This window comes from Delphinapterus leucas, chromosome 4 (genome assembly GCF_059928025.1).
Source record: "Delphinapterus leucas isolate spDelLeu-1000000601 "Yukka" chromosome 4, BTC_Dleu_Yukka2, whole genome shotgun sequence".
NCBI lineage: Eukaryota > Metazoa > Chordata > Mammalia > Artiodactyla > Monodontidae > Delphinapterus > Delphinapterus leucas.
In genome coordinates, this window is record NC_143132.1 from 1,109,257 (window position 1) to 1,133,263 (window position 24,007).

The 24,007-nt window shown below is 58.8% G+C and overlaps 1 protein-coding gene across 9 annotated transcripts; it reads left to right on the forward strand.

The window, feature by feature from the left end:
* Window positions 1-61: 61 nt before the first annotated feature.
* SLC19A1 (solute carrier family 19 member 1) lies at window positions 62-23,748 on the forward strand. 9 transcript variants are annotated; one of them, XM_089910102.1, is made up of 7 exons: window positions 197-2,639; window positions 3,365-3,512; window positions 3,863-4,101; window positions 8,175-8,943; window positions 9,021-9,213; window positions 12,001-12,142; window positions 20,375-23,746. In XM_089910102.1, exons 3-7 carry the CDS (start codon window positions 3,913-3,915, stop codon window positions 20,597-20,599), a joined length of 1,518 nt encoding a protein of 505 aa, XP_089766228.1. In that variant the 5' UTR covers window positions 197-2,639; window positions 3,365-3,512; window positions 3,863-3,912; the 3' UTR covers window positions 20,600-23,746. The 9 variants fall into 9 exon arrangements, 8 of the variants coding, with proteins under 8 accessions (XP_089766233.1, XP_089766229.1, XP_089766228.1 ...); XR_016392927.1 differs by lacking the exon at window positions 197-2,639 and adding an exon at window positions 14,850-15,689 and having other exon boundaries at window positions 2,687-3,512; window positions 20,375-20,487; XM_089910107.1 differs by lacking the exons at window positions 197-2,639; window positions 3,365-3,512 and adding an exon at window positions 62-122 and having other exon boundaries at window positions 3,863-4,109; window positions 20,375-23,748.
* Window positions 23,749-24,007: the final 259 nt, after the last annotated feature.

The following is a 24,007-nucleotide window of genomic DNA, read 5'->3' on the forward strand; positions in this document are numbered from 1 at the left end:
GTGCGGCGGGGGCGGGACCAGGTGCGCCCCCTCCCCCAGCCTCCCGGAAGCGAGCCGCCGCGGGGCATTGTGGGCAGTGTGGTCCCTTCTAGCGCCAAGCAGCGGAGGCCGCGAGCGCGCAGGTAGTGGGGTTCCCCTGTCTGCAGGAGCTCCGGGGGCGAAGACCGGGGGCTGCGGGAGGAGCGCGGGGCTGCACGCGCTCCGAGTGTCGGGGTGGACGGGGGCCGGTGGCTCTGGGGCCCGGGGAGAGCACAGGGCGCATGGGCCCCTGGTACCGGGCTGGGCGCGGGGGCGCTGGCGCTGAGTGAAGGGGCGGTGAGTCCCACGTGCAGCCTCGCCCCATGTGGGAACCCAGGCGCACGCTCCAAGCGTCTGTCGCCTTCAGTCTCCGCGCGGGCCTGTGGAGAAGCCCCCGGTGCGCTTCTGGTCTCCAGCCAAGCCACTGTCGTTTCCTGCGCCTGGAGTCTGTAATTGTGAACAACTTCCCCTTGGAACACTTCCTGGCGCGGTTGGAGCCCAGCGCTGGAGACTGTCCAGAGCAGTGGGACGCTCTACACGTCTACGGGAGGAAAGCTATCCCCCGGGTCCTATCCGAAACACTTGTCCTGAGTGTCCAGGTGTCCGCCAGGCACACACGTGTGTTCGTGGGGTTCCTCGCCACGTGGGGATCCTCGGCCGCAGGTCTCAGATTACAGGCTGGAATCGGGGCCAGCTCGGAACTCCGGAATGCATGCAGAAGCAGCCGTCTCCCAGGCTGCCCACAGTGCGGGAGCCGGAGTCCTCGGAGCTCCCTTCTGGGGGCCCAGCCTCGCTAGGGGAGAACCTTGCTCCGCGTCCGCCCTTTCCTCTGCACCCCCATCCCAGGCTCCAGTACAGGTGGCCTTTCCTCCCGGGGGCCTTGCTGCTCCCGGGATGGGGCCAAGCAGCTCCCCGTGACCCTGCGGTCCAGCCATGGGCCCATGAGCTGGCAGCCCTCCACTCGTTTTGGAAGCTTTGGGCAGCGCGTCCGGTGGTGCGGAGCCAAGTGTGGGAGACTGTGGGAGGGACGCACCTTCCAAAGTGGGCCCCGCCTGGTGTGGCGGGTGTACCTGTAGTTCGGATCAGTGCCACCGCTCACGGCCCCGGGTGGTGGTCCCGCAGTGGCCACAGTGCCGGCTCCTTAAGGCCTGGCCCTCCTCTCTTCAGTGAGGCCTGTAGGGGCGTTTCCGCCTGTGACTGGTGACAGAGGTCGGCGCTGCCTCGCGGCCCCCTCCCCGCAGTTCTGCCCTGGGTGCCCCTGCAGGGGCCCCCTCACCGTGGGGAGCCAGGGGTGCTGGTGAAGGGCAGGCCCAGGACAGCGCCCCCCACAAGAAGTTGGAGGAGGGCCTTATGTGGGTGGAAGGGACAGATTTTAAAGCAACGCTCAGGAAAAAAGTCAAGCAGGAATGAAAGTGGCCATTTCTGAAGGGAGCCCCGCGGGTCTGGTACCTTCTGTGCTCCTTGGCATCCTCACTGCTGTGTCTGCTCCCCTGGCACGGGGCAGGGGGAGGCTGGCTCCAGGGGTCACTGGGCCGCCACGGGGCGGTAGAGGTTTCCTAGGATAGGCAGCTGCCTTTGTCTGGGGTGGCATCTTCACTCACGCCCTTGGAGAGCGGGTCCCGGGCACCCGGGCTGAGTGAGAAGCACAGAGGTAGTTTGAGTCCCTCTTTCTGGCGCGTGTAATGGCCCTTCCCAGCCCCGGTGAGAAGGCTGCCTTCCTTCGGCCACCCCTGCTGGGTGGCAGGCCTGAGGCTCAGGGGCTCCTTGAGCAGATGTTTTCGGAGACAGCAGGTAGAAGGCTCCCCGTGCAGCCTGGGAGACCCGCCAGCCAATGGGCTGCAGCCCAGAGGCGAGACCGTGTGCATGTGAGCCCAAGGTGAGCCCTTGGCCCTTTGCTTCCTGTGATCCAAGAGCAGAGGAGGCCTGGGTTTCTCCCTGCTGGCTGGGGGAGGCCCCTCCTTCCTTCCAGCTGTCCCGTAACTCAGGAGGAAGGTGAGGGACTCCAGCACTGAGCACAGCGTCCCCAGATTGTAGGGGTGGGGCTGGGAGGGAGGGGGCGCAGCTCGTGGGACACTCCCTGAGACCCCATGTAAACCCCGTCCTTCAGCCCTGCTCCCCAGGTGTCAGCAGACACTGCCCCCTACCCCTAACCCCCCCCGCCACAGCTCCCTGGCCATTGCAGGGTGTGGACCCTTGCATGTCCTTGCTTCTGGGGGTGGCGGTGGTCCACCACAGTGTTCTGACCCTGGAGGACTCCTGGGACCCTCAGGGCTGGGCCCCGGGGCCCTGGGGCCCATCTGCGTGTCGGTGGAGGCAGGATTGCGGTGTTGGCCTGAAATGCTGGAGGCGGAGCTCTTATCCGTGACCAGCTGGGAATCCCGAGGCAGCAGCTCCCTGCGTGCTCACCTGTTTGGGCGTGTCTGGGGGCCGTGTCAGGGTGCAGAGTCCTGGAGTGTGTCCGAGACCTTCAGACACACTTGTGACAAGCTCTCACTGCAGTCTCAGAAGCACCGCCTTGGGGTTTCAGAAGCCATGGGAGTCCAGGAAGTAGAAAGAAGAAGCTGGTGAGCTTGCGGGGTTCTGGTATCTGAGACTTCCGCCCCGGGATTCGGGGACGCCAGGTAGGGAAGCCTGTGTCGTCTCTTTGAGAGCAGGGGCCCCTGGGGGACAGGGAGGGTGGGGCGCGCTCCTGGGGACCCTGGGCTTTGTAAATTCTCGGCTGCTCGCCCCACACTGGGTGCTTGTCTGGCGGACAGTGTGCATTTCTCTGGCGCCCAGGGGGCAGCGCCCTGGGAGTGGGAGAGTGAACTTGGGGGACTCCTGGGGCTGGAGTGGGGGGCCGTGTGTGCACCCCCTGCCCCAAACATCAGAGTCTTTCTGCTGGAGCCATTTGGCCTGTGTGCTCTTGGGGGACCACACCTCCCGGGGGGAGGGGTGCCGGGGGAGGGGCCGGGTTCCAGCCCCCGTCCTAGCTGGTGTTTCGCCTGGCCCTTGAGAACGTTGGGACCTAGGACCCTGTAACTCCTGGGCCACTGTTGCCTCCCTCACCCGTACCCTGCCCCTCATTGTAGCTTCACAAACAAACCTGCCAGCCGCAGCTTCTTCAGGGGTTTACTGCTGTCACACAGCAGCCCCCCATTTTTCCTCAGTCTCAGAAATAAACACAGGAGGAAATAAGAACAGCCGGGCTCTGACTGTCATAGTTCCCCTTGCTGAGCAAGGGCCAGGCCTGTGTTGAAATCGTGGTACTGGGGTGAAGTCTTACTCTGCCCTCGGTGGCCCCTGGGGGTTCTCTGCCCCCATCCCCGACCCTGGACTGTGGTCTGGTGTGTGCCTGGCCCGGCAGGTCCTCCTCCTGCCACGTCCTCTGGGCCATCGCGGGCGCGACTGCTTCTCCTCTGGGCCTGGCACTTGGACACGCCTGGTGCTGGGACACAGTGAGGATCAGGCCGTCAGACCTTGCGGGGGAGGTGCACGCAGCCCAGCACTCGCACGTGAGATGAGCCCAGTGTCCCCGGGGACCTGGATCTTAAATTGCATTTAGTTTTCATTACTTAACATTTATGGGCCCCACATGGTTGGCAGCCACCCTGTGGGAGCTGCAGCCCTGGAGCCCCCAGAAGTGGCGACAGTGTGGCCTGGCTGGGCCTGGCTCCTGGGTCGTCACAAGCTCCAGGTTGGAGCACGGGGCTGGGACTGGGGCTGGGGCTGAGGCCTCTCCACCTTGTGAGGTTGAGCCCGATTGAATGACAGGGGGAGGAGCCCTTTGCAGCCAAGTTTCGGGGGGTGGGAGATGGCTGCGGGCTGTCTGCTGAGCTGCCCTGACTCTGGCTCTCCTTCCCAGGTACAGAGTCCCCTTCGGTCTCCTGCAGGGCCATCGGGGACCTGGGCAGCATGGCCCTCTCCGGCCCGGAGGTGGAGAAGCAGGTGCCGGCGGAGCCCAGGCGGGGCCGCAAGCTGCAGTCCTGGTGGAGCCTGGTGTTCTGCCTCTGCTTCTACGGCTTCATGGCCCAGATGCGACCCGGGGAGAGCTTCATCACGCCTTACCTCCTGGGCCCCGACAAGAACTTCACGCAGAAGCAGGCACGTGGGTGCGTGTGTGGGCGGGACGGGCCGGAGTGCGGGGGCTGATCGGGCTGCGGGCACTGGCGGCTACCAGGTCCCCGCTGTTAGAGGGATGGCGGGTCCGGCAGAGGGGTCCATGCCTGCCGTGGGCCTCTGAGGGGAGAGCGCAAGGGGGCCCCCGCCCGCCCGCTGGGCCCTTGCTTCCAGCAGAGGCCTGTTTGCCCAAAGGGATTACGGAAGGAATTTGCCTTTTGCTCAGAACAAGGACAAAGGATCTCATTGGAACCTGACTAATAAGCTTATACCCGATGGGAGTTTCTGGGGTCAAACGTGTAGTAGAAGCAGCAACAGGCAGTGTCCCTCCCTGTTTTTGTCTCCATAAAATAAAACAAATCCAAAGGGCTCAGAGGCCGTTGGTTGATGAAGCTCACGGTCAGGGCTGTGGTCACCACACCTGCTCGTCCTGCCTGAGGACCGCCCGCCACCCCAGAACCTGGCCCCGGCCCGCCAGCCCTGTCTGTCCCCTCCACGGTGGCCACCGGCCTCCACACCCCCTGTCGCTGGCCCCCGTTGGCTCCCACCTGGATTTCCCACTTGATTTCTTCAGGGAGCCCCTGCCTCTCCCTGGCCCAGAGCTCGGCCCCAACCCCTCACCGACCCCAGAATTAAGTCACATGGAGTTGCCGTGCAGATGAACCCCGCCCCCTCAAAGTAGTCCTCTTGGAAAATGGACACACCAGTGTGCCCGGGCCGCGTGCACAGGCTCAAAGCTGTGTGTATGTGATTGTGTCTGACCGCACGGCCAGCACTGCAGCCAGAGGGGTCACTTCCCAGGTGAGTCCGGGGTGGGGGCTTGCCTCCCTCGAGCAGCCGGTCTGGCACATCCCTCGCTCACTGATTGGCCAGTTCCCTGGACACCACTGTGTTCTGCAAGGGGCTGTCTTCCACTGCGGAGATGACGTAGGAGTGAGTGGGAAGCTCCGTGAAAATAACAAGAAGGAAAACCTGTCATGAACTCCCCCCACCTGCCCTCTTAGCTCACACAGTAACTGATTAAACAGTAGGTTGCAGAAATTAAGCCACCCCCCAGGCCTTGGACGTGACCAGAGGATGGCAGAGGCCCGTCTGGGAAGAGGCCAGTGGGTCTGTGGCCGTCCCACACAGATTCGGGCTGCTGCCGCCCAACTTGCATTCAGGACCTCAAACCTCAAACAGAGGGCCTGCCGGCCCCTGCCCCAGGGGTCTCCGGGGTCTCCAGCTCGTCCCTGGGGGAAACGCTGCTGCTGGTGGCCTCCTGCTGTGACCCCCTGAGCGCGAGGCTGCTGCCGGCTCCTCGGGCCAGCACCCGCGAGGCGCTGTTGAGTTCCTGCCCATCTGATAGATGGGAGAGCTTGCTGCTGGGTTTGCATTTCCTCAACGTCTGCCGCGGTCCCATGTTCCTGGCTGTCCCCGGAGCGCGGCCTCGGCCGGTCTCCCCCTCCCTGCAGGCGTCTGCCTTCCTATGCCTGGCGGGCTCCACCGCCTGTGGGCAGCGGCTTCTCCTGTCTGCGCTGGCCGCCTCCCCGCTTGCCTTGTCCGTTTATGCCGCAGCTTCGCCTTTGAATTCTGCCGGATTTTCCTTTCGGTTTGTGCTGAGTGTTTCCCCGCGTGCCACCGCCCCCGGTTCGTGGAGCACCTCCGGGAGGGTCCGAGCTTTGCTTTGCGCCTTTGGGCCTGTGATTCCTCTGCATCTGAGCTGCCTGGGTTGGGTCAGGCCCCCACCCCCTCCATGATGACCCCTGCCCTTCACATCATGACCCCTGCTGTGTGAAGGGCGCTTCACACAGCAGTCCTTCCAAGCCCATGGCTGACCCTGCCGTGCTGGCGGGATCCTCTGTGACGGCCCCTGTCCTGTCCTTCCTCCCCATCAGGCAGGACTCGGCGCCCCTCTGGGTGCTGCCAGGTGTTGACTCTAGGGGCTGCTCCTCTTGGAATTCAGGTCCCCTCTGGCCTGGTCTGGCCCTGCCCTGCTCCCCGGGTCCTGCCGGTCCTCAGGGCCCCCGGCGCCCCGTCCTGGTCCTGGCTGCTGTGGGGCCCCAGCCAGGCCTCCTGACTTCAGAGCAGCTGCTGCCCTGAAGCCACCTGGGTCATGACCTGGGCCCAGCTCCCACGTCCTGCCCATCAGCCTGGACCCGGCCCGTCCAAATCGAGGTGTTGGGAACGTGGCCCAGCGATGCTGGACCGAGGCCAGTAGGAGGCCGTCCTCGTGCCAGCTGCCCCAGGGACTTTGTGGGTGCCCGTGCTCCCAGCGCTTCACAGGTGTGACACAGGTCAGCCTCTCACCTGGCCTGTGTGCTTGCCCAGCCTGAGAAGTGTGGGCAGCGGCAGCAGGAGGGAAAGACCAGCTGGTCTCCCTCGGCTCTGACCCCGTGGCCCTTGCAGCTGTGCAAGCTGTCTGCCAAGAGGTTTCGTCAGCTAGCTGAGGGATGGTTTGACGTTCCAGGAATTTTCCGTAAACAAGGCTCTGACCCCTCTGGGACCAGCGTTGATTACTCATCCTGCCCCGGGGACGGACTTGCACCAATGCTGTCTTGGACTGTCCTGGGGCATTAGTGCTCAGTGTTTGGGGGACCACAGCCTTTGGGGTCAGCCATGGCTTCTGGTGGGCATGTGGTGCAGGAGGCCACCGGGCAGGGGAGCCCTGGAGGTGGTGGTTGTGCGTGCCAGCCCGGGGTCCTGGGCACACACTGGGAAGCGCTGCCCTGGGGCTGGCTGGTCAGGTGGCACATCCTGGGTGGACAGATTCGAGGGCTGCAGAAACCCGCAGGTGAGCCGGCCGCTAAGCAGTGGGCTTGGCTGGGCCCCACGTGCTGGCCTGGTCTCGGCCCCGGGTCCTCGGCAGCGTCTGTGAAGTGGGCCTCGGTGCCTGCTGGCCTTGCAGGGCTGAGGGCCCCCTGGGCTGGTGCAGGGATCGCCCCATGGTGTTAGCAGGTGGTCAGGCCTGAGTCAAGGTTAGCGCCCTGAGTCAGGTAGGACCCAAGGGAGGCCAAAGGCTCTGAGAGCCCAGCAGGGCCCGAGGCTCACCTGGTGCTGACCTGGCTGATCTGAGCCATGGCCGGGCCCTGGGCAGCGTCAGGTGGAATCCCTGGGTGGGGCTCTCAGTCGGAGCCCCTGGGAGGTGTCAGATGGGGTCTGATGCAACTCCTATGAGGGGCCACCTGCTGAAAACCCACCTGGGGCCTCAGGAGAGGCTCTGAGCACAGGGTGCCTCCCGTGTCCATCCCCCAGGAAGGGGCCAAGGCCAGGGACCTGGGCCTCTCGTGAGCTGGGACCTCTTGCTGGGGGCTGAGCCCAGGTGGGTCCAGGATGGCCCTTCCTGGGCGGCCAGGGGCACAGCTGGCTGTCATCCCAAGTGGGTCTGTGGCCCTGGCCTCTGCCCTGTGTGCCCAGCAGGGAGGGTCCTACTGGGCCAGCCCTCTTTGAGTGGAGAGCTGAGTGGCCGAGGCTGCGGGCAGCTCCCTTGGTGGAGCCGGGAGTCCTGGGTCCCATGGACGCATCCCCCTAGTCCTGCCTGGCAAAGGGGGGTTGAGGGCCCGGTCCTCTCCTGCATCCCCTGTGCCCTGGGACCGAGTGGGACCGGCCACTGAAGGCCTTCCTTGGCGGCCAGCATGAGTGTAGATTGGTCACAGCTCTGTTTTCTGTATCGGTAGACTTAAGGTGAAATCATATCATGTTTTCATTTCATTAGAAACAAGCCTGGATCAGCATGGCTTAGCATGTACTTACTGATTATTTTCAGCGTACTTACCAGCTCTCTGCGTGTGTCAGCACCGAGCTACTGTCTGAGAGGCACGCCCGTGGGAGATGAGGTCAGGGTAGAGCACGGTCGGGGGTCGGGCTGTGCTTTGCTCCATTTCCCTGGCTGCCCTGGACAGTCTTAACGGGCTGCACGTTTTTGGAGGACGGCGCTCCCCACGTAGTCCTGGTGGGGCGCCGCGCTAAAGGGGTGCGTGGGGTCCGGGTGGGGCTCCCAGGCACCCGGCCAAGCCCGGTAGATGTGATGGGCGCCGGGCGCTCCCGAGGCTCGGGGTCACACGCCTGCCGTCCCGCAGGTCACCAACGAGATCACGCCCGTGCTGTCCTACTCCTACCTGGCAGTGCTGGTGCCCATCTTCCTGCTGACCGACTACCTGCGCTACAAGCCGGTGCTTCTGCTGCAGGGCCTGAGCTACGTGTCCGTGTGGCTTCTGCTGCTCTTCGGCTCGTCAGTGCTGCACATGCAGTTCATGGAGTTCTTCTTCAGCATCACCATGGCGGCCCGCATCGCCTACTCCTCCTACATCTTCTCGCTGGTGCCCTCCGCCTGCTACCAGCGCATGGCCGGCTACTCGCGGGCCTCCGTTCTGCTGGGCGTCTTCACCAGCTCCGTGCTGGGCCAGCTGCTGGTCACGATGGGCAGGGTCCCCTTCTCCACGCTCAACTACATCTCGCTGGCTTTCCTCACCTTCAGTCTGGTCCTCACGCTCTTCCTGAAGCGCCCCGAGCGCAGCCTCTTCTTCAACCGCGGAGCGCCCGCGAGTGCCGGGGCCTCGCCCTCCGAGCTGGACCGGATGAACCTGGGTCAAGGGCAGCCCACGGGTGGGAAGCTGGGCCGGCTGCCGGCCTCCTGGCGGGACTCGGTGCTCGTGTACATGCTCCGCGAGCTGGGCCGCACCGCGCAGCTGCCGCAACTGCGCCTCTGGTCCCTCTGGTGGGTCTTCAACTCCGCCGGCTACTACCTGATCGTCTACTACGTGCACATCCTGTGGAACGTGGTCAACCCCACCACGGACACCACGAGGGTCTACAATGGCGGGGCGGACGCCGCCTCCACTCTGCTCGGTACGCCCCGCCTGCCTCACCCAGACAGCGGTGACCCGTGAGGCCGAGGACGGCGCTGACGCGTCTTGTCTCCCCAGGTGCCATCACCTCCTTTGCCGCCGGCTTCGTGAAGATCCGCTGGGCACTGTGGGCTGAGCTGATCATCGCGGTGGTGACGGTGCTGCAGGCCGGGCTGGTCTTCCTCATGTACAGGACCAGCAGCATCTGGCTGTGCTACTTGGCCTTCGTGCTCTTCCGTGGCTCCTACCAGTTCCTGGTGCCCATCGCCACGTGAGTCGGGCTGGTGCGGGGTGGCCATGTGGGACTGCTGGCAGGAGAGCCCCGAAAGACTGCAGCCGAGGGTGGGCAGCTGGAGGGTCGTGTGCTGTGTGTGTTGAGAGGCCTCCTTCCAGAAGGTTCCATGGGTAGCTGCAGGGGTATGTGCCGGGCAGCGTGGAGCAGGTGTGCTGGCACGTCACTCACATCAGGAGGCACGTGAGCCCTGGGTGCCTTTAGCCAGGGCCCCGCTCGTCCACAGCGTGCCCCGTCCTGGCCACCGGGATCGCAGGGCTGGGTAAGGAGCCATGTGGGCATCCCCTTTGCTCCCCTCTTGAGCCACGGTGTCCACAGGGACCGGACCTCGGGAAGTCCTTTCTTCCAGCCTCCTGGCCCTGCTGTCCCATCCTGGGCCATTCCTGTCCCCTCCCACTCCTGCTGCTGGGCACAGCGGCCCACAGCCCAAGAGTGACTGGGTGACCCAGCTTGCCTTCTGCCCGGGGGAGCCCTTCCCCTGACGCCCCTGTGTTCCTCACACTCCTGGGGATGCTCCAGCACTGGCCCGGGGACATCCCGGGAGCTGCCTGCCGACCACCCGTGCCTTCCAGAACCTTCCTCAGCCCGCATCTCGCTGGCTTCTGACACCCTCGTACACCCTTTGAATTGGACCTCTCACGAAGCTGCACACGTACACCATGTGTTCACCCCAGACACGTGCTCACACCGTACGTGTTCACACCGTAACATGCCCTCGTGCCACACACAGCACACATGCTCAGGACACCTACTTACACCTCCTGCACCTGGCAGGTGTCCTGTCATTGTCTCCAGCTGTTTGGCCCTAGCTCCCCTCCAAGCCCCATCTCCCTGGGGGCACCTCCCTCCCCACTTGGACTGTCCACTCCGGTCACGCCCAGCGAGATCTGTCCCTGCCTGGTGTTGAGCTCAGACCGTGTCCTCAAACTCCTGACCCTCTGCAGCCGTCGCCCCGCAGTGTGGTGGCCTGATTCCCCTGAGCCGTCTCATAGGAGCGCCTGGCACCCAGCGTCCCTCTCCTGCCCTGGGCTGCGTCCTTCCTTTCCTCCCCGTCAGGGTCAGTGCTGCCCAGACACCCCAACTACCCTGGCCCTGCTCTCTTGATTTCTGCTCCTAATGCCCCCCTGCCCGCGTGGCCATGGCTGTGGCCTGGACTCCGTGCACACTGGACGCTGTGTCCTCCCCTCCTGACACTCAGCCTGGAAACGTCCCACCTGTCCCGTCACTGTCAGCGTTTCGGAACGGGCACCAGGGCCGTGGGTGTCTTTCCTTCTCCCAGGACCACTTAGTGTCTCACGTGTTCTTGTTAACTGTAAAAGCCATAGATGTTCGTGGCAAAAAGATCCGATACGATGCAGAAAAGGTCAAATGTGAGGCAGAAAGGCGTGAAGGAGACAGCAGACCTCCTCAGACCCCAGCCCCCGTGGCTGACGTGGGTATTGGGCTGCCTGGAGCAAGCCGGGGTCACTCTGCACCCCTGCCCCTCGTAACCGCGTGGCTCCATGTCAGAGGGCATTGTCATCGGTCCTCCTGGTGATAAGGCCCCTGTCTCTGATATCTTCCCGTGACAGACAACATGGGAGCCACCCCCTCTCACCTACATTTTTCTTCCCAAATTCTGATAATGGCCTCAGGTGGGTCCTGGAAGGGAGCCGGCCAGGTCAGAGGGCACGTGCTTTGGAAGGGGGTTTCAGAGATGTCGCAGACGCTGTCCAGGCAGGCACACAGCCCCTGCGGGTGGTGGAGGGCGGCCTGCGGGCCAGTTGCCTTTCCCTGATGTCCTGCCCAGTTTATACCCGTGGCTTCTTTTTCTGCTGGGATTTCTTTTTTCCTGATTATCTGCAGTGCGCTTACCTCTACCACATGTGACGGGAGCCTGTTATTATGTGTTGCCGTGTTACCGTTTGCTTTAATCTGACTCTCGGAGTTCGCGCAGCACTACCTGAGTCAGTTGTGTGTGTGGTGTGGCGTTCTGCCCGCGCCTGCGGGACCTGGCCCAGCGCCCGCTTCCCGGGAGTTAACCTGCCGTCGGGGACCTTTGATCCACCGGCTGTCTTCTCTTAGTTAGTGCGCCGTTTGTCACGTGACTGCTCATCCTTGCACTTCGTGTACTGCCCCCTCCCCCTGAGCCCCCAGCAGAAGCTCCTCGGTCATTCTCTGTAAAGGCTTCGTGGGTATTTTTGTTCATTTATTCTTCAGAACTGACACTTCTTGATCAGTTTTTTCTGTTTTTTTTAAAGGCACTTTGGGGCTTTTAATTGGAAGTATGTTCAAATGTTAATTTCTCTGCCGGGCACCGCAGGCTCTGAGCGTATTAATTCCTCTTGCCTTCTTTATTTGTTTTACGGTTCTTTCTATAATTTACTGAATCATTTAACGACAAAGGACTTTAATCCCGGAATTTTCCTCGTACTCTGTCCGTGCAGTGCCCCATCTGTTAATGCCCGGCTCTCATGAGGCTGATTTTCTGGGAACCCTGTAGTGATTATGACTTACTCTGTCCTGGAGTTACCAGGAGACTTCAAGCATCTCCCGAGGTTGCCTTCTGCACCTGGTTTTGCACTCGCTTTGTGAGTCGTTGCAGGAGGACGTGCCAGGTCAGGACGCAGCCCCAGAGCAGTAGGCAGCCTGGGCACTGGGCGGGTCTCGCCTATGCCCTGCGGCTGTTCCCGGTGGCCCGGGAGCGCTGCCCCGCACCTGGGCCGTCTGCGCCTGTGCGTGCACCTCGCTCCCAGCAGGGTCTGACCTCGCCGCTTCCCCGTTAAGTTTTCAGATCGCGTCTTCTCTTTCTCAAGAGCTCCGCGCCCTTGTCTTCGGAGTCAACACGTTCCTCGCCACTGTCCTCAAGACCATCATCACCCTCGTTGTCTCCGACAAGCGGGGCCTGGGCCTCCCGGTCCGCTCTCAGGTGAGCCCCCGTTTTGGGCTCACTTCCTTGAGGAGGGAAGGCTCTGGGGCGTGTCCTGGCCAGGCCTCCTCGTGGCCACGCAGCCAGTGGTGTTGCCTGTCCCGGGACCCAGACCACAGACCCGCTGAGGGTGGGGCGTCTCCATCCAGACCCCCTGGACTGAGCGGGAGCAGGGAGGGAAGGGTCAGAGGGCCAGGTGGCAGGGGCCACAGTCCGGCCTGTGCGGCTCCCTGCCAGGGCTGAGTTTGGGGCTGTAAGTGCCGCCCGCATCTGGGCAGTGCGGTGGGCATGCGCGGTCGAGTGTGGCGAGACCTCTGGGGCCTCCAAGGCTGGCCTGGGTGCAGGTGGCTCTGGAGGCACTCTCACCGGCCCTGGGCGCCCCCTGCACTGGCTGAGGTTCCCGGAGGGACAGAGGCGTGGCCGAGCATCCCCTGTGCCCTCGTTCAGGTCCCTGCCTGTGACGGGTCCTGGCTCACGTGGCAGCCGTCTGTCTACTCTGTGGAGGGTGTGCCCTCGTTCAGGTCCCTGCCTGTGACGGGTCCTGGCTCACGTGGCAGCCGTCTGTCTCCTCTGTGGGGGACAGCAGGGAGTGGAGCTCGTGGGGTTGACGTTGGCGCCTGCTGGCCCCTTTCCCGGCCCCTCCCTCCATCCAGTCCTAGGCGGGTCCTCGGTCTTCCAAGAAGAACTTGAGAATTCCTCTTCGCTGTGAGACTGGGGGCCACTCGGGCATGTGACTCCCAGTGGCCTCACCCAGGGCAGGACCAGTCTTGAGTGAGCTGGAATTAGCCAGAGGATGGTCCCGTGGGAGGGATTGTCATCGGGCTCGCCTAGGGATCGTGCCCCGCCCTCTGCCTGTGGGACGCAGCCTCCATCTGCTGGGAGCCCAGACCTCCCTGGGGCTTGTTCGGCTCCGTGGAGAAGTCCCAGCCCTCCGTCCGAGGTGCCTTGGTGATCCCAAAGCTGGCCAGGAAGGAAGTCCCAGGCATGAGAGACCCTCTTGTTCAGAAACTGGCTGTCTGGATGGGGTTTGGACATCCATTTTGGTGAAGGACATCAGAGCCTCTGGTCCTTTGTGTCCACATGGGCAGGCAGGTCTTGGCCCTTGGTCACCAGTGGGGCCCTCCAGGGACACTGCCCCATCCACCCCAGGCTGAACACTGGGGACTGTGGCTGAGCAGGGTGGCCAGGCTGGACTCAGGTCCACAGGGGCATGTGCCACTGCACCTACGGGGTGGGTGGGAGGGGTTGTCCGGAGAGCACAAGGCCTGTCGTCCAGAGGTGGCGGGGCTGGGGCCTCCTTCACCGGGGACCCTCCAGGGGAGGCCCCTCCCCCAGAGCGGTGGCCTCGCAGGGGAGCATGTTGTCCCCTGGCCTTTCCATGGGGCCTTGCCTGGCAGCCGTCCAGCTGGCCTGGGAGGGGCCCCAGTACCTGGGGGAGCCTCTCCGTCCCTGGAGCCCTGGGTGTCCCGGCTCTGGGCAGTGGGGCTTCCGAGGGCCCAAGGCGGGGGGCAGGGGCTGGGCCTTCCTCGCCTGACCTGGCCCCAGCCCCTTCCACGTGACAGGTTCTGGCCACGCTGGGTCAAGCTGACGACAATATATTGATTTTTCTCCTGCTGGATTAATTTCCTGGTTAAAAGGTAACTCTAGAGGTTGGTTCGTAGCTAGAAATCCTGGTGGCGTCCAGAAGGAAAGTCGCCCTGGCTCGTCCTACTCACCTTCCCTGCACGTGGTGTTCTGGGTGCCCCCTCCCTCAGTCCCGGGTGGCGAGAGTGGGGCAGAACCGGTGGTGGGAGCCAGCACGGAACAGGCAGGGAGCTGGCCTGGGCTGGCTGGTCTTTTAAGTTGAACTCTACTTCTTGGTCACCACACACTCACCTGTGGGGTAACAGGTGATGCAAAGACTCACGTACCTGGTGTGGGCCCAGCCTCCCCACCAATCACGTCCTGCAGTTCTGCGGTGCGGGCACTCTCGGGATACGGACCGTGCACAGTCGAGACGGGAGTATCCCTCCCTGCCCCCTGCGGCCACGCCAGGCCCCCACGCTGCCTCCTCCCTGACCCCTGGCCACCACGGTCTGCCCCCCATTTCTATAGCGTTGTCATCGCGAGAGTGGGACCCTGCAGCTGTGAGTCGGGATTGCCTTCCCCACTCAGCCCAAGTCCTGGAGATGCGTGGCTACTTCACTCCGATCCTTTGCTACATGGGGCTCCGCGGTGGCTGGACCACGGCTCATTTACCCACTCACCACCAAGAGCCCTGGCTTTATCCAGTTGGGGGCTGCTCTAAACATTTGTTTATAGCTTTTTGTGTGAACGCAGTTTTCCATTTCTCTGGATAAATGCCCTGAAGTACAGTTGTTGAGTCACGTGGTGGCTGCCAGACTGTTTTCCACGGTCGCTGCACCATTTAACATTCCCACTGGCCTGCCTGAGGGATCCGGGTTCCCCACATTCTCATCAGCGTTCAGTGTGGCCACCGTTTCTGTTCGGCCATTCCGAGCCGTGTGGAGGGCTGGTGGTCCCTGTGGTTCCATTTGCATTTTCCCTGGTGGCTGTGACGCTCTTCTCCCCACGTGCAGCTGCCATCTGTACATCCTCTTTGGTGAAGTGTTTCTTCACTTTTCTGCCCATTTCCTAATTGGCTCCTTTGGTTTTTTTTTTTTTGCGGTACGCGGGCCTCTCACTGTTGTGGCCTCTCCCGTTGCAGAGCACAGGCTCCGGACGCGCAGGCTCAGAGGCCATGGCTCACGGGCCCAGCCGCTCCGCGGCATGTGGGATCTTCCCGGACCGGGGCACGAACCCGTGTCCCCTGCATCGGCAGGCGGACTCTCAACCACTGCGCCACCAGGGAAGCCCCTCCTTTGTTTTTTCACTTGAGTTTTGAGAATGTCTGTGTATTCTAGATAGTAGTCCTTTGTTGGATGTGTGCTTTGCAAAGGCTTCTCCCTGCTCGTAGCTCACCATCTTATCTTCCTAATAGGGTTGTTTGTGACATAAGTTTTTAATTTTGATGAGGTCTGATTTATTCATTTGTCCTTTTGTGGATCTTAGTTTTGGTGTCACATATAATAACTCTTTGGCCCTGGGTCCCAAAGATTTTCCCCAGCATCTAAGTCTGTGACCTGTTTTGAGTTAATTTTTGTGCTTACAACATTTCATTCCTCTGTCTGTGGATGTCTGGTTGCTCTAGCACCATTTGTTGAAAAGACTGCATTGCTTTCCACCACTTGCGTGAGTCTGTTTCTGGGCTCTCTGCTCTGTTGAGCTATGTGCCTACCCTCCCTCCACCACCACACTGTCTTGCTTGTGTAGCTAGGTGGTAAGTTTTTGAAATTTGGTACACCGATTCCTCCAACTTTGAAATTAAAAAAAAAAATTATTTTAGCTATAATACTTTCTTTGCCTTTCCCTATAAATTTTAGAGTAATCATGTGTATATCTACAAAAATTTTTGCTGGGCTTTTCTAGGAATTGCATTAAGCCTGTTTATCAATATTGGGAGAATTGACATCTTCTACTATGTAGACTCTTCCAACCTGTGAACATGGTATGTCTCTCCATTTACTTAGAACTTTGATTTCTTTCAGCATTTTGTAGTTTTCAACATGCAAGTACTGTAGTGCTGTGCATGTTTTGTTAGATTTATTCCTAAGAATTTCATTTTTTTTTGAGCAATTGTAAATGATACTGTATTTATAGCTTTGGTGTCTGCATTAATCTTCTAGGGCTGCCATAACAAAATATCACAGGCTGGGTAGTTTATGCAGCAGAAATTTATTCTCTCACAGTCTGGAGGCTGGAAGTCTGAGATCAAGGTGTCAGCAGGTTTGGTTTCTCCTGAGGCCTCTCTCCTCAGCATGCAGACGGCCGTCTTCTCCTTGTGTCCCCATGTGGTCTTTTCCTCGGTGCGTGTGCACTCCTGGTGTCTCTCTCTTAGAAGGAGTCCTACTGGATTAGGGTCCCACCCTCATGACCTCATTTAACCTTAATCATTCCTGAAAGGCCCCATCTCTAAATACAGTCACAGTGGGGCTTGGGGCTTCAACAAATGAATTTGGAGGGACGCAGTTCAGCTCATCACAGTGCCCAGGTGTTCACTGCTAGTACAGGCAGACCTCATTTTATTGCACTCCACTTTATTGTGCCTCACAGGTACTGACTTTTTTACAAGTTGAAGGTTTGTGGCAACCCTGCATTGGTCAGATGACAGCATTTTTTAGCAATAAAGTATTTTTATTAAGGTGTGCACACTGTTGTTTTTAGACATAATGCTATTGCACACTTAGTAGACTATAGTATAGCATAAACATAATTATTATATGCCCTGGGAAACCAAAAAATTTGTGTGACTTGCTTTATTGCAATATTTACTTTATTGCGGTGGTTTGGAGCTGAACAATATCTCTGAGGTCTGCCTGTATAAGAAATACACTGATGTTTGTGAGTTAACCTTGTATAGTCTTGCTGAGGTCACTTATTAGTTCTGGGAGGTTTTTATTTTAATGTTTTTTATCTATTTTTCTTGCCTTACTGTTACTGGCTAGAACTTTTGTCCTTATTATTTCCTTCTTTCTACTTGCTTTGGATTTATTTTGCTCATCTTTCTCTAGGTTCTTTAGATGGGAGCTTAGATAAATCGTATGAGAATTCTTCTTTTCTGATATTTCCATTTATTGCTATACATTTCCTTCTCAGCCTGCTTTAGCTACACCCCACAGATTTTGATATGTTGTATTTTCTTTTTCATTCATTTCTATGTATTTCTATCTCCTTTCATACTTTCTAGTTGACCTATGATTATTTCAAAGTGTGTTGTTTATTTTCCAAGTGTTTTGATATTTTCCTGTTATCTTTCTGTTATTGGTTCCTATTTTGATTATGTTCTATTGTGATCAGAGAACACAATCTGTATTATTTCAATTCTTATAATTTGTTGAGGTTTGTTTTAAGGGCCAGGACATGCCCTATCTTGTTATAAGCTCCATGTACACTTGAAAAGAATGTGAATTCTGCTGTTTTGGGGTGGAGTGTTCCATAAATATCAATAAGGTCCTATAGTCAATGGTGGTATTGCTTTCTTCTCTATGCTTATGGATTTTTTTGTCTGGCCTATTGTTGAGAAGGGGTGTTGAGGTTTCCATTTATAATAGTGACTTTGTCTATTTCTCCTTTCAATTCTGTCGTGTTTTTGCTTCATGTTTTTGAAGCTTTCTGTTGCATACACATACACTGGATGTCTTGGTGGATTGAGCCTTTTATCATTATGTAATGTTCTTCTCTGCCTGTGGTCATTTTCTTTTCTCTGAAGTCTACTTTACCTGATATTAATATAGCCATTCTGCTTTCCTTTGGTTAATGTTTACATGACTTATTATCTTCCATCCTTTTACTTTTAACTTGACTATATTGTTATACCTGAGTTTCTTGTAGATAGCTTATGGTTGTCGTCATGTTTTTTTAATCCACTCTGCCAATATCTGTCTGTAATTGGTTTATTTAGACCATTTATGTTTAGTGTAATTGTTGATGTATTAGTCCTTATGTCTGCCATTTCAGTTTTTGTTTTCTTTTTATTCTCTCTGCCTTTTGTTTCTGTTTTCTTTTTTTGTGCCTTCTCATAGATTATTTACAGATTCTTCAGAATTTCATTCTGGTTTATCTGTTGTATTTTTGAGTGTATCTCTCATGGTAACTTTTTTGATGGTTGCTTTGTGTATTAAATGGCCAGTTGTAGAGAAGTATTGAAATCTCACCTCCTTTAGGTCACTTTTCTCTCTACTGCTTAAGTACAAGTGTCTTACTTATTTCTTCTGTATACCATTAGAGCCACCTAAGATAGGATAATAAGTTTTGCTCCAGCTGTCAAACATTTAGGAAACTGAAGAGAAGGAAAGTCTATATACCCACAATTTCGATCACTGTGTTCTTTCTCCTTCTTGATGTTCCAGGTTTCTTATCATTTACTTTCTGTTTAGAGAACCTCCTTTAAGCATTCTTTTAAGGCAGGTCTGCCGGTGACAAATTGTTTTTAGTTTTTCTTTATCTGAGAATGTCTTGATTTATTTTTCATTCCTGAATTTTTCAGTATGAGAAAAATTTGTCATATCCTTGTGGCCTTCCTGGTTTCCGATGAAAAATCCACTGTTGTTCTAATTATTTTTCCCTTAAGGTGTCATTTTTTTTTTTCTGGCTGCTTTCAAGATTTTTCCTTTTTCTTTAGCTTTCAAAAATTTGAATATGGTGTGTGTTGGTCTGATTTGGGGGTGTTGTCTTGTTTGGGGTTCTCTCAGCTTCTTGAATCCATAGGTTTATGTCCCTTGCCAAACTTGGGAAGTTTTCCCAGTCATTATTTCCTCAAGTACTTTTTCAGCCCTTCTTTTTCTTTCTTCTTATTTTACACCTATGACAGTGTTACATTTTGTCCCCTGGAGAATGAGGCTCTGCTTTTTTTCCCCATCTGTTTTCTCTTTGTTGTTCAGATTTGGTGATTTCTATTGTTCCATCTTCCAGTTCACTGATTCTTTTCTCTGTGCCCTCTATTCTGTTGTTGAGACCATTTGCTGAGTATTTATTTTGGTTATTATATTTTTCAATTGTAGCTTTTCTTCTTTATCTCTTCTGTTTCTTTTCTGAGACTTTTTGCGTTTGTCTCAAGCATGTTTGTTATTGCTTGATGAAGCATTTTTACGGTGACTACTTTAAGATCCTTCTCAGATAACTGTAACATCTCTGTCATCTTGGTGTGGGTGTCTGCTGATTGTATTTCATTCATTTAGAGATCTGTGTGGTTGTAAGTATGCTGAGTGATTTTTTTAATGAAACCTGTACACTTTGGCTATAATATTTTGAGACTCTGGCTCTCATTTAATCCTTCTGTTCTAGCTAGCTTCTCCTGACACCAGCCTAGCGGAGGACTAGGGGCATGCACCTCGTTATAGCCAGGTGGGGTGGGATTCTAGGCTCCCCACTCAGCCCTCCTCATGCTGAGGGGTGGGGTGGGGCTTCTCCTTACTGCTGGGCAAGGAAGGGAGTGCCAGCTCCCCACATGGCCTGCAGTGGTCAGGAGGGCCATGGTTGCCTCATTACTGCTCCCCACGTGGCCTCCAGTGACACTGGTGGGGGAGGAGCATTCTCACTGCGGCTGGGTGGGGTAAAAGTCCTGACTCTTCAGGGAGGGGAGGCACCACCTGGGGGGAGTGAAAGTGCAGGCTTTCCATGTGGTCCCTATGGGGGTGGACATTCCAGCTTCCCACTGGGCCCTGACCAACACCACCCGATGGGGGTGGGGGGTGTACAGCCTGGGTCATGAGGGTGGGGTCTGGCTGGAGGAGCGGGGCTCCCACTCATCAGGGTCCTGTCCTGCTGGGCGGGTGGGGGTCCCTCTCCTGCTCCTTTGGGCGCAGCAGCTTTTGTTGAGTGTTTTTTTCTGTTTCCTGGTATTTCTGGTTTGTGGGCTTCTTTGGTTCCTTTAAAAATACTTGCAGCAGAAAGAAAAGAAGCCCAGGGAGCACATTGCCGTGGTGCTCCTTGGATTCCAAGGCCCCAGCTAGTCTGCCCCCATCCACTTTTCAGAGGCACCTTCTGTGTGTCGTCTGTGCAGTGTCCAGGGTTCTAATCGTACTTGCGAGGAACAGGCAAGTCACTCCAGCTCCATCCTCCCGGAAGCCAAGTCCCCAACGTTTCATCGCCTGGTTTTGCTTCTGAAAATGAGCTTTCCCAGAAGGGCTGAGCACGCAGTGCTGAGGGGTTCTCGGGGAGGCCACTCGGGGCAGCTGAGCCCCGGGGCCGTGGGCGGGACTCACGCTCGTCTGGCCCACACGCGAATGAGACCACCCTGGACCCCCTGCCCCCTGCGGTCTGAGAATCGGGGGAGTTTCCCGTGTGCTGGGCACTCCTCCCTGTGCATCACCGCTGTGCAGCTTCACTGGTCCCGGGGTCCAGGGCTGCGCTGCCCTGGGGCCACGGGGGCTGCGGGGGCCGGGAGACCTGGGCGGCCTGTTCTCCTCCACCAGCCTCCGCCTGCACAGGTGCCCTCCGTGAGGACTTGGCCCCAGAGCCAAGTGCACATTTGCTGTCACGCAAGGTGATCAAAGTGCTACGGGGCAGATGGCGGAGGCGCAGAAGTGCTGGGTTTGCAAAAGCTCTGCTGGGTGGGTGGAGGCTGGGCCCTGCTCCGGCCTCCACGACCCCTGGGTGCCCCCGCCCGCCTCACCTGCACCCTCTCTGTTCCAGTTCCTCATCTACTTTGTGTACTTCCTGGTGCTGTTTGTCGCCTATGTGCTTGCGGCCTTGCTGACGGGCCTGCGCCACTTCCGACAGGGCCGCCGCCAGCCCCCGCCACCGGCCCGGGAGCTGACGAGTCCGATGCAGGAGCCGGACGCGCAGGACAGGCTCGCCCCAGAGGACGGCGTGCGAGCCATGGGGGAGCAGAGGCAGCAGCCCGAGGCCAAGGCCTGACCCTGCGCGACCTGCTCTCCCGGCTGGTGGGCGGCCAGGTTCCTGACACCAGACGCAGCGGGCCTGGGCCTTGACCTCAGAGCTGACACGTCCCCAGCAGCTGCCTGTCTTCTGGGTGTCAGCAGCCAGGTTCCGGCATCGTCCACATCGTCAGATGGTGGCACCGGTGACTGACAGGCCCCCGGTGCTCTGTCGCTGAGACCCAAGCCTCGGGGGCCTCCAGCCTCCATGAGGGGTCCTCGGCTCACCCCAAGCGGGGCACTTCTCAGCCCTGCTTCACGCCCTGGCTGTGACCCGCGGCCTGCTGGGGACGCTCAGGCAGCTGCCTGGCCATTGGGGGCTGCTTTGCTGTCCCTGCCTACACGTGACCAGTGCGGGGGGTCCACGTGCACGCCAGACCTCCCTGCTTTCACCCCCTCGTCCCGGGGAAATGGCAAGGTGGTCCTAGACGCGAGCCCAGGGGACCCGGTGCCCACGGGGTGACCCGGGCCCTGGGGGTGGGGGCCATGTTCCTGAGCCTGTGGCTGAACTGTGACGTCTGCAGTTGTCCAGGTACTTTCGTTGTAAACGATGCTCTGTTCCATTTTTTGGAAAAAAAAACCTGACAAAAATGAGGACCCTGTTCTGGCTTGTTTCTGGGGGAGAAGTGGGGCGCTGGGGGTGGCGGTTCCGTCGGGTGGAAGCCCGGGAGCACCGGCTCCTCCGCTCTGGGCTTCGCTCCAGGTCCTCTCTGCCCTGCGATCCGGAGCTGGGTGGATGCTGACCCGCTCCCGGTGGTGGGGGCCGCTCACGCGCCAGCCCCCGGGGGACTTGCCCACGTCACCCGGGCACTGCCACCGGGCCCGAGAGCTGGTCGTGCTTCCTCTGACACGTGACACCATCCGCTTGGCCCCAGGCACGTGAAGCAGACGCACAGCCCGAGTGAGGGGACCCCTGACTCCACGCATCCATCCGGTCGAGAGGGTCTCAGCCCTGCCCCCCAGCAGGTGAGGACCCAACCCCGTCCTGAGCTGAACCCGTCCCCTCCCATGGCCTCCGGCCCTCACCCAGGGTCTTCGGGAAAGGCCGCTGCTGTGAGTTCAGAGCAGGACGCTTGGTGGAGGAGGGGCCGGAGCTGGCTGCCCCCTGGGACCCCCGAGGTCGGGTTGGGTGAGCAGGGCGTCTCGGGGCACCCTGAGGGTCAAGGAAGAGGCTGTACACACAGCTTGACTCAACTCACGGCCGTTGGTGTGGGTCAGATAGGTCAGGTGGTCCCCAGGCGCCTCCACACAAGACACCACAGCCGACCCCAGGGCGCTGCTGGGAAGGGGCAGCACCCCCTCCATGCTCAGGGAGCTGGCGGGGCTTGATGGGTGGAGGAGGCTCGCCTCTGGCTACTGACCCAGGAGGCAGGGCTCTGCTCGGTGCCCCCCGTGAGCACGACCCAGCGCCCTGGTCTCCCGCCTCTGCCTGCTCCCCCTGCAGCCTCCCCACAGGTGCTGGTCCCCCCACTCGGCCTCTGCCACCCCTGGTCCCGAGCCCCTGGGGCACCACTGAGCCCCTGCCCTGTGCAGTGTGCACGGCCCCTCGGGCTCAGACATCTGCCACAGCTGTGGGGGGCACGGGGGCCGGGGCCGGACCACCTACCCGGCTCCGAAGAGCTTGTGAGGCTGCTGGCCACTGCCAGGGAGACCCTGAGAGAGAAGAAAGGTGTGGGGCGCCTGTGGCATCCGTGGACAGCCGTGTACATCCATGTGTATCTGTATCTCACATCCGTGTACATCTGTGTACACCCATGTGTATCTCACACCCATGTATATCCACTCACATCTATGTGCCTCTGCGTTTATCCATGTACACCCATGCACAGATGTGTATATCTGCACACGTGTGTCTATCCATGTACACCAGCACACACCCATGGTGGCCCTCCATATGCGGGCATTCCACATCTGAGGATTCAACCAACTGTGGATTGAAAATATTTTTTTCTAAATTCCAGAAAGTTTCAAAAAGCAAAACTTGAATTGGCCATGTGCCAGCCACTATTTACATGGAATTTACATTGTATTTACAACTGTTTATATAGCATTTTTCTTGTGTTAGGTATGATAAGTAACCTGAGATAAATTAAAGCATACAGGAGGATGTGCATAGGTTGTGTGCAAGGGTCCTGAACACCCGCAGGTTTGGTATCTGAGGGGGTCCTGGAACCAACCCCCCACGGGTAGAGAAGGACGACCATGCATCTGGGAACCCACGTGTGTTCATGTGCATCCGTGTACATCTGCACACCTGTGTGTATCCGTATACCTCTGCGTATACCTGTGCACACCTGTGCTCCTTTAGCAGGATTGGCCACCTGGGCCGTCCAGAACAGAGACTCCCGAGGACTCGTGACAGTGAAAGCTGCTTGCAAACCAAGTGTCAGTGTAAATGGTCATTTTTATTTGGCGCCTGTTTGGAAACCACAGACACAGTTCACAGGACCAGCCCCTGCGGTTTACAGTCACAGCGCCTGGACAGCAGACCCTGGGGCAGCTGGGCTGTGGGCCACCCCGCCAGCTCCCCTGGAGATGCCCGTGCGCACCCGCAAATGTCCCCTTCACTCCTCCCACAGGGAGGGCAATGGCGTGGGTTTGCCCCAAGACGTGCTGCTACAGACAGTGGTGAGCAGGGTCCAAGCACGCGTGGCCCGCCTGTGAACACAGCCCAGCCCTGCCCTGGGCCGGCCCAGCCCCTCCATGCAGCCTCGCCCATCCCGGGGCTCAGCTGGGCAGCCTGTGGGCTCTGTCCTGGCGGGGGGCACGTGTGGCCTTTTGCCTCCGAGGGCTTCTGCCTCTCTGTCCTGCAAAGGTGAACCCAGGGCCTTGGTGCCAAGCTCAGGAGGAGGCAGGTCTGACCCAGGACTTGAGGCAGCCTGAGTCTGGGCTCAGTTGGGTCCCCAGACATGCTGCTGGGCAGAGCTGGTCAGGCATTGGAGTCAGGGAAGGAGTGCCCGGTGTGAGGTCTGGGCCCAGGGACCCGGTGCTGGTTTATGGACCCCAAAAAGCTCTCCCAGTACAGTCCGGGCCGGGCCAGGCTCTGTGCCGGTGGGACCTCAGGGGACACGGGAAGCCAGAGTGGGACAGAGAGGACCGCAGACAGGCCCAAGTGGTGGGGCTGGCCGCACACAGCAGCACCAGGAGCCCCGGGGGTGTGCGGGGGGGGGGGGGGCGGGGGGGGGCTTGAGCTTGGAACCTTGCACCCAGGGGAGTTGCTGCCAGAGGCTGAGAGGAGGTGGTCTCCCCTGGCACCGCGCGTGGCCCAAGAGTGGGCCGGCCAGCTCGAGAGAGGGCAGGAGGGAGGCCCCAGCGCCTCGTCGCGGCTGCCCTGCAGACAGGCCTGGCATTGGCGCCACAAGGCTTTCTGGGCAGGAAACAGAGCCAC